The 15,296-nt window shown below is 32.4% G+C and overlaps 1 protein-coding gene across 1 annotated transcript; it reads left to right on the top strand.

The window, feature by feature from the left end:
- Window positions 1-1,540: 1,540 nt before the first annotated feature.
- Window positions 1,541-7,077, top strand: LOC140047855 (dihydropteridine reductase-like). The gene is made up of 6 exons (XM_072092888.1): window positions 1,541-1,767; window positions 2,255-2,444; window positions 4,141-4,281; window positions 4,714-4,822; window positions 5,548-5,631; window positions 6,234-7,077. The coding sequence occupies exons 1-6, from the start codon at window positions 1,684-1,686 to the stop codon at window positions 6,331-6,333; spliced, it is 708 nt and encodes a 235-aa protein (XP_071948989.1). The 5' UTR covers window positions 1,541-1,683; the 3' UTR covers window positions 6,334-7,077.
- Window positions 7,078-15,296: the final 8,219 nt, after the last annotated feature.

Raw genomic sequence — 15,296 nt, 5'->3', positions numbered from 1 at the left:
ATTGTGTTTTACTTTAACCAAATTGTTTATAGTAAAACACAGTGCTAAATTGCTATGTAAGTCATTTATCATATTATTAAATGTTTCCTATTCTATATCATTGTGCTTTACCATAACCAAATTGGTTATAGTAAAACACAGTGCTAAATCGCTATGTGAATGTCATTTATCAAATTATTAAATGTTTCCTATTCTTTATCATTATGTTTTACTTTAACCAAATTGGTTATAGTAAAACACAGTGCTAAATTGCTATGTAAATGTAATTTATCATATTATTAAATGTTTCCTATTCTATATCATTGTGCTTTACCATAACCAAATTGGTTATAGTAAAACACAGTGCTAAATTGCTATGTGAATGTCATTTATCAAATTATTAAATGTTTCCTATTCTTTATCATTGTGTTTTACTATAACCAAATTGGTTATAGTAAAACACAGTGCTAAATTGCTATGTAAATAATCATTATTATTAAATGTTTCCTATTTTTTATCATTGTGTTTTACTCTAACTAAATTGGTTATAGTAAAACACAGTGCTAAATTGCTATGTAAATGTCATATATCATATTATTAAATTCCTATTCTTTATCATTCTGCTTTACTTTAACCAAATTGGTTATAGTAAAACACAGTGCTAAATTGCTATGTAAATGTCATTTATCATATTATCAAATGTTTCCTATTCTTTATCATTGTGTTTTACTTTAACCAAATTGGTTATAGTAAAACACAGTGCTAAATTGCTATGTAAATGTCATTTATCAAATTATTAAATTTTTCCTATTCTATATCATTGTGTTTTACTCTAACCAAATTGGTTTTAGTAAAACACAGTGCTAAATTGCTATGTGAATGTCATATATCATATTATTAAATGTTTCCTATTCTTTATCATTGTGTTTTACTCTAACCAAATTGGTTATAGTAAAACACAGTGATAAATTGCTATGTAATGACATTTATCATATTATTAAACGTTTCCTATTCTTTATCATTGTGTTTTACTCTAACCAAATTGGTTATAGTAAAACACAGTGATAAATTGCTATGTAAATGTCATTTATCATAATTATTATTAAATGTTTCCTATTCTTTATCATTGTGTTTTACTCTAACCAAATTGGTTATTGTAAAACACAGTATATTTACCTCAACAACATGTAACATCGCCGCAAAATTGTTTATACGTTTATTTTGATTGGCTAACTAAAGTACGGTCTAATGAATATTGATATCAGAAGATTCTCTAGCTCAGTGAAAAAGTTTTATTACCAAAAATATGCTGATTACGTCACTACCGGAAGTTGTAGTCTAGCAAGATGCAGACGCAATTGATTATGTACGTTTGTTAAACATATAAAAAGCTGTAAATTACCACAAAACGACAATAGGAAAGAATTCAAAGAAATGCCCTACGTGTTCAAAATCATTGTTTTAATATAGTCTGTATGTATAACTAACAATTGACCTTGTGGAAGAGCGTATAAATTTAATTTTAAGTAAAACATGATTTACTCGCCAATTTGGTATTGGATATATAGCTCTTTTTTCAGCACGTGGGTCAGGTCAACAAAAATTAGTAAAACCGGCATTTTGGAGTTCGATCGATTTATTCGCGTAACACCTTCATCTCCTGTTAACTTCTAGGCCTATCCATTGCTTTGCCCAAAAATAAAAATGGCAAGTCAAAAAATTCTTATTTATGGTGGCAAAGGTGCACTTGGTTCCTTTCTTGTAAACTTTTTCAAGGCTAAAAATTGGGTGAGTTTTCTACTTATTATTGTGTAGGGCCTAGCCTAGCCTAGTTTTAGTAGGCCTAATATAGGCCTAGCTAAGGCCTACTAATCTAGACTACTAGGGTAGGCCTAGACCTAGGCCTAGCCTAGTAGTAGACCTATTTAAACATTTGTTATTTATTAATTTATAATTATTATTATTAATTATTAATAATAATATAAATAATATTATTATTGGATTATTTATCAATGTAGGATTATTATTTAAATTATAAATAAAGTATTAAATTATAAAAAAAAAGAAGGTAAGGTTTGGTTATATCAATGCTTTGGTTGGTCAAATACTGAATTTTTCTGCAAACATTTTTAAATTGTCTGCATGCAATTTGAATAAATACAGTATTTTGATTCAAATTGCGCATAAATAATGATAATACATGAATTCATTCATAATTAATAATTAATTTAAATATACAATTTTTAATTAATAGATATGATCTATTTTGTCTTAGTGGGTAGCATCTGTGGATTTAGCTCCAAATGAAGAGGCTCATGCCAACATTGCAATTAAAAATACAACATCCTGGACAGAGCAAGAAAAAGAAATAGTTACTGCAGTTGAGGAGACTTTAAATGGAGAGAAGTTAGATGCTATATTGTGTGTAGCTGGGGGATGGGCTGGAGGAAATTCAGCTTCTAAAGGTAATGATAATAATAATAATAAGCTTTATTTATTTATTTATTTTTTTTTCACATTATTGATTGTCTCCATCCCCGAAACCTCGACTAAGAAATACTGGAATGGTGTCCGGCGGGGGATAGTTTATTACCATTAGTTAAGGTCCTATGTAAAGCACCTAGAGGGGTCAGTGATCCATTAGGCGCTATATAAATACTGTTTATTATTATTATTATTATTCACGGACAAGGTAAGTAAAAAAAAAGCAGTAAAATGTATGCAGAACAAGCACGAATGTGCAATACTCGGGGTACAGCGAAAGAAGCTGTAATGATAAGACCGAATGTAACGTCACATACACATCAATAACCGTGCTACCAAATACGGCTATACGGTACCATCTTCGAGACGTCATATGGCTGCATCCGGTATGAAATTAAAAAATCCGGCTCTATAGCTTTGAGGACATGTCCCTGTAGTATATTCATGCTAAATCCGAGCTCAATACTACAACGAATAAGGGAGGAGTAGTACTTTATAAGTTGCACTTTTTGCTCAATAGTGTCCGGATGGAAGAAGAACAGGAAAAGATGAGAAAGTCCTAGACTCGGGTACCCCGAGTAATAAAACGAGATATACTATATATCATTTTACGTATACAGTATATTTCACCATAAAGTTAAAGAAAAATAGGTTTCGCCAGGGCTCGAACCGGGACCTTCTGCGTGTTAAGCAGACTTGACAACCACTACACTACGAAACCTCTTACACTGAAAATGTGGGTTACAGAAAGTTTTTTAATCCATTTAAACTACAAATAAATATGGTAATAAGCACAAAGCAAAATAAACATGTGTAAAAGTGATAATTACCGATTACACAAAATAAGTATTTTAAAAAATAATAAAAATACGATATATTCTGTATAATTATCATATTGCGTATACAGTACTTTTCACCATAAAGTTTAAAAAAAAAGGTTTCGCCCGGTCTCGAACCAGGTACCTTCTGCGTGTTAAGCAAACGTGATAACCACTACGCCAAGAAGCCGCATATAACTACATAACGCTGTGGTGTGTGTCACACATTGCGTCTTCTTAATTAAACAAATTAATTAACAAAAAAGCATGAATGTGCGATACCCGGGGTACAGCAAATGAAGATGACGTCATAAGACGGGATGTGACGTCACATACACATCAATAACCTACCAAATACGGCTATATGGTACCATCTTCGAGACGTCATATGGCTGCATCCGGTTTGAAATTTAAAATTCCGGCTCTATAGATTTGAGGAAATGTCCCTGTAGTATATTTATGCTAAATCCCAGCTCAACACTACAACTAATAAGGGAGGAGTAGTACTTTAAAAATCGCACTTTTTACTCAATAGTGTCCAGATGGAGGAGAAAATGAGTAAGTACTGTACTAGACTCGGGTACCCCGAGTAAAAATAAAGTGATTACTACAAAAATGTTAAAGTGCCTTTTTTATATCAAGCATTAAATTTCAAATTATGTATGACCTTTTTTTGTCTTTTGCAGGCTTGCTATTATCATACCACATGCTTTTTATATAGAAAATACCACATTTTTAAGATTTCAAATAATCGACCAATAAGAAAAATTACTTATGAAATTAATGCTTTGTGTTACATTTCTTTGTATAATTTTTTTCCATCCATCAATATCATGATTGTACTTTTCTCTTTTTCTAGACTTGGTGAAAAACTGTGATTTGATGTGGAAACAGAGTGTGTGGTCTTCTGTTCTTGCTGCTGAAATCGCATCAAAACACCTCAAAGATGGCGGATTTCTGCAACTGACTGGCGCACAGCCAGCCCTTCAAGGAACAGCTGGTAAGAACATAAAAAGCTCGCCAGCTCTTGTTTTACTGAATTCAATATTATCTCTTGGGTGACAACAAATATATTTATATCATAAGCTAATTGTAAAAATGTAAAAATGTGTCCCTCAAGTAAATTCCTTATATTTAACCTAATGGTGTGTTAGCGAGGGTGAGTATAATATCCTTGTACCATAATATAGCTATATAAACCTTTATACTGAGGTACACACACACACAAACATTGCATTCACAAAGATAAAAAAAAACCCATAAAACACATTTTGAAAAAATACAATAAGTTATACAAAAGTACTAAAAAAAGAAAGTTATATGATAAAATGCTTTTTGAAATATTATAGTTTAATATAAAAGATTGGAAAATATTCATTCATAGAGTGAAATGTTAGACTAGCTGTACAAAATCAATTGTAATTTGTTGCAGGTATGCTAGGCTATGGTATGGCCAAAGCAGCTGTTCATCAGTTTGTGAAAGGCTTAGGTGCAGAAAACAGCGGCCTACCGGCAAATTCAACGGCCCTTGCTATACTTCCGTAAGTACCAAATTAACCAATATATTCACCTAAATAATATACTGTATATCCTTTAAATATAGGGTTTTTGTTCGTTGATAAAATAATTTTAAGGGTACCTTCGACTTTTAAGTATCTATTAATAGAACGTAAGCCTTTGCAATCTCTCTTTATGATAACACTACTTTGTTTCTAAAGCAGTTTAGCAGATCTAACATTAAGATACCCTCTTCTAGCGCTATAACAAATATTTATATTATTTTGTATCATAATAAACAATAGAAATTTTAAACTAATAGTTATATTTCCATACTCAACATTTCTGCTGAAAAACATAAAATAATCGGTAATCATTTTGGCCAGTTTGGATATTGTATATATGTTGTAAATTTTCAGTAAATCACCGGGCGGTTTAGAATTTGTTCTGTGCCTGTGGTGTTTATATAATGTTATCCATTCGGGTTTGAACAATACCATGAAAGCCCCAGTGGTCGAATAGTTAGGACATCTGCATATAAGGTTCCGGGTTGAATCTCGGTTGGGGCGATTTTTTCTCATTCTCACAGATTTCCTCATCTTTATCATTTCAAATTAATTAATTAAATTTCAGTATATCACCGCGTGTGATGTTTATAATATATGCACATATGTACATGATTTGAAGATGGGATTTGTATAGTCATATCTTGCCACCAAGCTGTCAGCTCCATTTTCCAATTTATTAATTTGATTTTTATTAATTGTAGAGTTACTCTTGATACTCCAAATAATCGTAAGTTTATGGCAAATGCTGATTTTACTTCTTGGACCACCTTGGAATATGTTGCAGAGTAAGTTACTGTAAATGTATTTTGTTTTATAGTAATAAATTATTTAGTGATATTATTATTAAGCTCTCTGTCTACACTATAAAACTTTATGTGACAATAAAAAATGTGATGTGCCCATATATGGACATGATGATGTCATATCACTACCATATTTAAGCATATCACTACCATATTTAAAGCATATCACTACCATATAATGGAATACTGAATACTGAAAAGCTTTATTTGTCCATTATCATATGAAATAATAATAGAAATTCTTCTTAAAGATTGGCAAATATATATTAGTACAACAAATAAAAAATAGAATACATATATTTTAAGCACTGGCATATTTGGGCACATCACACTTTTTTTTGTCAAACTAGTTTGATAGTGTAGAAAAAGCTTTAAAGCACTAAAAAGCACAGATACCATTCATTTAGGATCATGCATTGCCTAGTAAGGTAGGCCTAAGCCGACATTATCAGTTTTAGCCCTAAAACCAATATTTATTCATTCATCTGGTCATCTGCCACATTCTCAAACTTCAACAGTCAATTTGAAAAAGTCGACTTTGTCCATGTCTCTAGAATGTATCAATAATTTGTTTTGTATTTTAGGTTGTTGCTTCAGTGGTCACTTGGTCAGAATCGTCCAGCCAGTGGTAGCCTTGTACAGCTGGTCACAAAGGATAGCAAGACAGAACAGATCGTTTGCTAAGTACAGAGTGGAAAATGATTTAAAAAACCGGGTTAACAAATATCTAAACATCATCAGAGTGGAACCATGCCAGTAAACCCCTTTTTATATTGTCATTTTGACCATAAAAATCTTGCCGGTACTTCTGATTAAGACTGGACAGAGTAAAGGACGGGAAATGGACTCTCAAGCTCACTGAAATAAAACATTACTAAATATTTAAAGATGTGTTACAATTATTTATTTGCAGCAAATCTACAACCAATTTTGTTGTGTTACTCTTATGTTGATAAGATTAAATTATAGTATAATATCATGACCTGTGACCTTTTGGTAGTATATTTAAAATAAATGCATCCTTATGGTTTACCAACATATTTTAAAAATGTAATTACTTTGAAGAAAAAAAATCAGCAACACAACAATTTAAGTATGTTTTTAAGGTTACACGATGTTTACATGCAATTAAAATTTAAAATATTCATTTTAGATATTTTTGTGTTTAACATATTTGGTATAAAAAGATGATATTTTGATTTTAAATAGAGGTTTACAATTTGTTAAAAAAAATAATGGAAATTAATTTGTTTACCCGGCTATTCATAGAATCTACTATTTCTAAATTGTATTTAACTTTTGAGATTAACCTGGTTTTCATATTAGTTTAATAGTTGATTGTCAAAAGCTGCTTTACATATTTTGGATATGAACACTATTTGATGCTGACAATTTGGTGTATTTATTTTTGGTTAATTAGAGGTCTAGATAAAGTATTATACAAACGTATACTGCATCACTTTTTGTTGTCCTTTTTTGTGTGGTTTGTATTTTACATAAAGAAGATGTGATTTCAACAGCAAAATATGTAAGTAAGTTTTCTGAATTCCTGTCTGTTTGCCAACTAGTATTAATTCTGATTTTTGCCTTGCCCTAAATCTCACTATTGTAACATGAAGATTGAAGCTCCAACAAGCTGAACTTATCAGTGATAATTTTATCACATTAGAATACAATTTAATTTGACGTTGAAATTTAAACATTTACTAAAAACAAGCAACTACTAAATGCATTATTAAAATGTCTTTTCTGACATGTGGTCATGATGTGCATTCAATTTCTAAAGATTTGACCAATCAGAAGCGACGATGGCATGATGTGCGTTAAGTTTCTAAATATTCGACCAATCATAAGCGACGATGTTCATGATGTGCGGTAAGTTTCTAAATATTCGACCAATCAGGAGCAACGATATTTTATTAACAACTCACTGGTTGCAGTCTGCAGACGACACCACCCGCGCGGGAGTGCGTGTAGTTCCACATTGACACTTTTTATTTGAAGGAAATCATTGTTTTTATGGAAAGTATCCAACTACAAAACAACTACCAGACCAATTACTGAAAACAAGGAGAAAAAGGTATGTACATAAAGCTAGCTATCTTATTTTCTACGCTAGTTTTTAGGCTAGGCCTGTAAGTGTAGCCTAGGCCTAGGTAGGCTACAGGACCTAGTCAAGGTGGTGAATTAATCCAGGAGAAAGGATGCGAGGCTTAGGCCAGGGCGAACTATGGATATGTGGTCATTTTTCTTATTTTCATGTCATCAACTAGTCTTTCTCTAGGGCAAGCAAACATTAATTGTGGATTCAGTTTATTATGAACAGAAATGCATTCTTACTGAAATATTTAAAGTAATTGTTTATGGTAAACTTTTTTTCCAGACAAACAAAACATGTGAATGCTCACGATTTTCTCTATAGCGCCCTCTGTCCAATTTCATTATTGATTGCTTTGTGTTTTAGATTATTTATAGCGCCCTCTATGGTTTGGTGATAACATACAATATTATTAGTACAGTATTTGAGTTCTCTATTCTGAAACAAATAAGAGAAGTAATTACAGATTTTTTTTAAGGTGTAGGCCTAATTTACACACGCGAGAGGATAGAATGGTGTTTCGGTTTGAGACATTTACAACACATTAGAGTGAGACTTTTTGTCCAAAAACGTCCTGCATATTGTATGAGTGTTTTAAAAATTGTTCATGAATGTGCGAGACTCTCAAATTATCTGTATCGGTTGGTATATGTTATGTAACTTTATAATATAAATAATACAACAATATTATAATATATAGACTGAAAGCTGGGAAAACCACAATATCAGAAAAATAACAACACAAAGGAAAAGTTGATGACATCATGAAAATAAGAAAAAAAAATGTTATGTGGCGTGATGTGATTGCAGCAATACGATTAGTTGACATGAAACTAGGTCAAGTCATGAGTTAGACTAACCACTTACAGTATGCCCTTTTGAACCAGAAGTATGGGAAAGGATATAAACTATCATCAAAAACACACGTAATCACACTATACCATTTACCATCCTATTAAGTCCTATCCATTATATTATTCATTAACACTATTTTTATTAAAATCACTACCATTACCACCAACTACTATTGATAAACCTGTGAAGGGGTGACGTGGTTGTCATATTTCTCTTAAATTTATAACTCTCTCTTCTTCTTTATTGTATCAAACAACAATTTCAATACAAAAGGTAGCCAAGATATAGCCGAAGCTAATCAAGCTTGGTACCTTTTATCTTAACTAACTTAAGCTACAAAATTAACAAATAAATAACAGAACTTAAAAGAAAATAAAAATTTGATGTCAAAAACAAAACAAAAAATTTTTTTGAATAATAAATAAATAACATAACATTAATACCTTGAACTCCTAGTGTAGTTTTCAATATTGATGATTTATGAGAAAACTCCAGAATAAAATTTATTATTATAGAATTAAATTAAAAATAGTAATTAAATTGTAATGTATTTTTTTTACTCAATGTATGTTATTTTTTAACTTAATAATTTAAAATTTGTTAAAACAGTTTTTAATGTAAAATAATGTAATAATTTTGATTATATAATATTTAAGGTTCTGTTTATTTGGCTCAGTGCCAAGATAAAAAACTTGATGGTATTATTGTTCAATATGGATATTGTTGGTAGGATCAGGCTACTATGGGTCATTGACTTCCTATAGTGAAATGTATAGCATCAAGCAATTGTTTAAAGGCAGTGTTTGTCGGTTAAAATACAATATTGATAACATGTATAAAGAGATAATTATTCATTGAAAAACAGCAATTAGGCAAAATACTAATTGTATAAAAACCAGCTGTTTTGGACTAAAAATCATAAACTTTTAATGCTTTATTTATTTATTTTTAAATGTTGTTCTTATATTTATTGCACAGGTACATTAACAGATTATAAGCAAAGGGAAAAATAGACAATGATGAGAAGCATCAAAAGTGAACTGATTCTTAAACTAAACGATTGTCCCCAAACATGAAAAATGACGATTATCAGACTTTGAATAGGTCATTTTGTAGTTTTAATCAAGTTAATCACTTCTGTAGAAAAAACTAATATTAATTTCTACCATTAAAAACGGAAAAAAATTAGGTTTTCACTTATAAAATGACAAAATAAATGGTTAAATCAAAAATCCATTCTGGCAGCCAATTGTTTGCTTTAAATTACATTTTTTTTCGGGTAATTTAAATAATTTTTCTCTGATCTAATTTTTTGTTCAAAGTGGATAATTATTATGTGACATTAGAATAGCATATTCAACAACAACAAAAATTGTCAATAATTATTTTTTCAGGGGGAGAATACATCTTTAAGAAGACCAGAAAGACATAAATTGTTGGTATATCTAATTTTAGTTCTGTGTACCTGCATTTCTTAATAACGTTTATGCAATCAATTCTCTGTCATTAGCATATACCAATTGCATCAGCAAATACCGGTTCAGTCTGGCTTTCAAGTTTTAATTTCTTATGACATATGGTGTTTGAACTCATCTAACAGCAGCGGTAGATATAAATAACTATATGGGAACAACCTTTGAAAACAACTTGACATTTCATGATTCATTCATTTCTGAGCACATTTTATCTAGGCCTACAGTATTCTTAAAGTTTCACTGTTAAATTAACATATATTTTGTCACAAAAAGTGGAGTTGTGGCTTGGTGGTTATGATGCTTGGCTACCATTCCAAGGGTCCTGGGTTTAAGTGCTGTCACATGTCAGGATTTTTTCTAAGGACAAAATTACAACTCCACTCCCGCAAATACTTGTAATAAGACTTTGTTAATGTAGAGCATCTTGTGTATAAATATGTTTGTCTTGTGAACCCCTAATGATTGATAAATGATTGCGATACACAAAATATTCATGTTGAACAGCTAAATGATAAATGGCTCTCATCCGTTTATCCACGTCTACAACGTCTATCAACGAGATAGACCAGTACACAGACCAGTACATACACCAGGGTAACACCCTACTCTTCCCAAAGAAAACATTCTAAACGGTATTAATTTAAAACTGGGCTGCTATGGGCAATGCCTCACCAGCAAAATGTATGAATTAATATATAGTTTGATATAGTAGTACTGCTGAAGAAAGTCAGAAATTAGCGGAAAAAATGTTTTTAATGTAGTTTATAAATTGGCAATATATTTGATTAATGTTGTAATTTCCTGGAAATGGGTTCAATAATATGTTATATGTTATATTCTTGGCTTTAGCTCTATAACTTGGCATCAAAGTAAGTTCACTTACACTGTTTTATTATATAGTACTGTATTAGTAGTTCAACATTGCAGCTTTTGCCAACAGTACAGAAGGAAATGTAGTTTTTTATCACAATGATTTGAGGCGGAAAATTAAATTTGTGCCAGAAATCCTAACTTCCAAACTTCAAAACCATATTATATAAATTTCAATGTACTTTTGACTGTTTCCCTCCACTACAATAACAAAAGTAATACAATACAGTAATTCATATAGGTTTAGAAATAATATTTTCATTGCTTGTGAAACTGGGTGAGTGGGGAACACAGGCTTTAAGTCGCAGTGATTAGGTTCGCTTTTGTGTCCCATGCCAGCTCACTCAGTTGGTTCTATTGTTAACTGGGTGAGTGGGAACACAGGCTTTAAGTCGCAGTGATTAGGTTCGCTTTTGTGTCCTCTGCCAACTCACTCAGTTGGTTCTATTGTTAACTGGGTGAGTGGGGAACACAGGCTTTAAGTCGCAGTGATTAGGTTCGCTTTTGTGTCCTCTGCCAACTCACTCAGTTGGTTCTATTGTTAACTGGGTGAGTGGGGAACACAGGCTTTAAGTCGCAGTGATTAGGTTCGCTTTTGTGTCCCCTGCCAACTCACTCAGTTGGTTCTATTGTTAACTGGGTGAGTGGGGAACACAGGCTTTAATACACAGTGATTAGGTTCGCTTTTGTGTCCTCTGCCAACTCACTCAGTTGGTTCTATTGTTAACTGGGTGAGTGGGGAACACAGGCTTTAAGTCACAGTGATTAGGTTCGCTTTTGTGTCCTCTGCCAACTCACTCAGTTGGTTCTATTGTTAACTGGGTGAGGGGGGAACACAGGCTTTAAGTCACAGTGATTAGGTTCGCTTTTGTGTCCCATGCCAGCTCACTCAGTTAGTTCTATTGTTTTTTTTGTATATCGTGTTCTTCATGTATTTTATATTTGGCAATAAAAGAATAAGAATATGGCAGGCATAAAATCTAAACCTATGAATTATTAAATTGATTTGTTTTTTTAAATAAAATTAGAGGAAATAGTAGGTAGTACTGGCACTCAACATCATACATCCATTGCTGTATGTTGAATTGTTATGAGGGGGAAGACTATTCCTAGGTGTGGCTATTCCTAGGTGTGGCCACCAAGTGAACTTTCAAGGGAGAAGTTTTTTATATTCTTTTAAATCCCCAAGTCTACTGGCCTGTTACAACATTGAGTATTGATATCATTATCTTGAGTAGATCATAATTGATGATTATGATACACTTTGAGTCAATGAGCAAAAAGATGTTTGATATTAAATATCTCTTTCCATGTGGTGTAGTTTCAATATTGTTGAAAAATGCGACCACTCTTTGCGGGTATCTTTAAACAAAAATGATTTCATCATGAGCCTTCTGCTTCGTAATAATAACACATCTTTTGTTTCTGCACCCTTTCTCTTAAATGACCCATATCCCTTTTTGGTTCTGCACCCTTTATCTTAAATAACCCATATCCCTTTTTTCTTCAATTATAAATTACTTCCCATTGTTTAAATAACTAGAAAAGAAAGTTAATGCGAATTTCCTATAAATTACTTCTATACACAATGGATGATTCTATTTTGGGTACAATGAACTTAATAATACAGTTGAACTAAAATTTTAATTATTGTTGGTTATGTGCTGTGTTTTTTTAATGTAAAGTTAGTCTGGGCCGGGGTCTGGGCCTAAAAATGAGAAAACATCTATTTTTTGCATTTTATTTTCCAAAATTTTGGATTGGGATCTTTGATCTGCCTATGCCAGTTACCGGTTTTCTTGCTACCAGAATTCAAATTGAGTTTTGCAATGAAGTGCTTTAATAATAAATTTACTTTGGCATATTAAGCAGTACATACACTTTTCTGCAGACAAAGAATAAAAAACACCAGTACAAGAAACAAACATAAACCGGCTGTCTAAAATGGCAAAGCATCAGAAATCGTCTGCCAGAAGACACAGTCTGCAGTCATTCCAAATGATCACGTTCATTTCATTCTCGTCTAGGTAAGTCTGGTTTGCGTCCAGTTGAACGCCGTCCAATCTGGGTTAGTTTCAAGTCGTTCCGAGAAATTCTTTATTATTTGTATCATGGAACAATTGTCAGGAATCGATAGCATTTGGTTCATCTTTTCACTAGCTTAGTATAATATACAACCATTTTATATCGTTTGACAGATTCAAGGCCGACTTCCTGTGATCGTGATGTTTTTCTTTCTCACTAAACATATGTGATGAGCAACATTGTAATGTGGTACATTTTTTTTCCACTTGACATAGATAATTTTTCAAAAACATCTTAAAATAGAAAAAAAAATGATAATGCTTATCTGAAATTTCATAGACATGAATGTAAAAAATAATAAGTTTATAAATCACTTTTACACTGGTGTTGTTTATCTTGGGAGTATCGTATGATTTATACCACAAACATGGTCCTTACATGAAAAAAACGTGAACTTCATGACCTGTCTGGGCTCCTTATTAATTCGCATTAGGAATCTCTACATTCAGACAGACCTGGGAGTTTGAATTGGTTAGTAGTTCACAGTTGATTATCATTGTAATTTTCAATATAGCAAAATAAATTATACTGTATGATGATGTTATAAACACACTATGAAGGTTCATGAATCAGGGAAGATTTCCGATTCAAGATCACACACAACATGTATGTACTGTACCACAAAATCATTCCATTCTACTGTACCTCAAACCAGGTTCCTATCATTTTCCATCACATACAGTATGACCGAGCATAATCCCATTCATGCAATCAAGGGTTATATAATCCTCCCCCACTAATCAGTTATGTACCCAGAACCTATGAGAGTACTACAGTATTATTCATCCATGGTCCAAAATATTTTAAATAATTAATATTCAGACTGAGTGAACTCATTTTATTAACCAATTTTTTTGTATCATATGCTGCTGTTTTTAAGCTACATTAAAATAATTTGTTTTAGATCAGTTTTATCGCTACCCTGGGAAATATCTAGGTATGCATCTAAAGCATTGTTCTTTGTACAAATCATCAAAGTGCCAACCTATAACACAGTAGGCTTTAGGTGTAAACTCTCACAAAGTGCCAACCTATAACACAGTAGGCTTTAGGTGTAAACTCTCACAAAGTGCCAACCTATAACACAGTAGGCTTTAGGTGTAAACTCTCACAAAGTGCCAACCTATAACACAGTAGGCTTTAGGTGTAAACTCTCACAAAGTGCCAACCTATAACACAGTAGGCTTTAGGTGTAAACTCTCACAAAGTGCCAACCTATAACACAGTAGGCTTTAGGTGTAAACTCTCACAAAGTGCCAACCTATAACACAGTAGGCTTTAGGTGTAAACTCTCACAAAGTGCCAACCTATAACACAGTAGGCTTTAGGTGTAAACTCTCACAAAGTGCCAACCTTTAACACAGTAGGCTTTAGGTGTAAACTCTCACTTCCTTTGTCTCCAAACGCATGCTATAATTATTGCTATGAAACCTTGTGATAAAAGGTTATGAAGATTAATGCATGGCACACAAAAAAACTGGTTTAAAATTTCATATTAAATTCATATTTATGGATGAATCTTTATTAGTATGACTATGTACATTTAGTTACATCCTCTATGCAGCAAAATATGATTTACCAGTAATGTGTAGTTTAGAGTGGAGTTGTGGCTTGATGGTGATGTGATGATGTTTGTGTTGTGAACCTCTGAGGGTCCCTAATAATGATCAGCAATTGCTGGATGGATCACCCTCATCAAATATGGTCAAAACAAAATGTGTTAATGATTAGTAAAGTGTATATATCAGGACAGTTCCCCATACCCTATCCCCTGGATGTGTACAATAGCAAACATTTGTATGGCCATACTGCGTTGAAACACCGGTTCTCGTCAGAACACCAAATTAAAGCCACGTTAGAGGACCGTGTCAGGTGCTGTATTTACCGTAGAGTGATGGTGTAATGATAAATATTGGACTAGCATGTCATGTGATAGTTTAGAGTTTGCAAATTAGTTTTTTTTGCAAGTTTTTTTGATGAGATGAGCGGTAATGGTAATAAAAATACAGAATGTTATTTATGACCATTTAGACACAACACGAAGCGAGTGGCGGTTTCTGCTCAAGATAGATACAGAATCTATGTGGGACAAGCTACGCAGTTTTCTGCTTACCGTTACCGCTCATCTGTGTAAATTGGCCTTTAGGACCAGAATACATATTTAAATGTATTACAGCGTCATCTCCCAATTAATATGGTTACATACACTTCTGTCCGAGAAATTCAGAGAGAGTTTGTGTTCGTTAAATCCCAATGACTCGAGC

The sequence above is a fragment of the Antedon mediterranea genome, chromosome 4 (assembly GCF_964355755.1).
Source record: "Antedon mediterranea chromosome 4, ecAntMedi1.1, whole genome shotgun sequence".
In the NCBI taxonomy this organism is placed as follows: Eukaryota; Metazoa; Echinodermata; class Crinoidea; order Comatulida; family Antedonidae; genus Antedon; species Antedon mediterranea.
The sequence above is the reverse complement of the archived record's forward strand: the minus strand, read 5'-3'. Positions and strand labels throughout refer to the sequence as shown.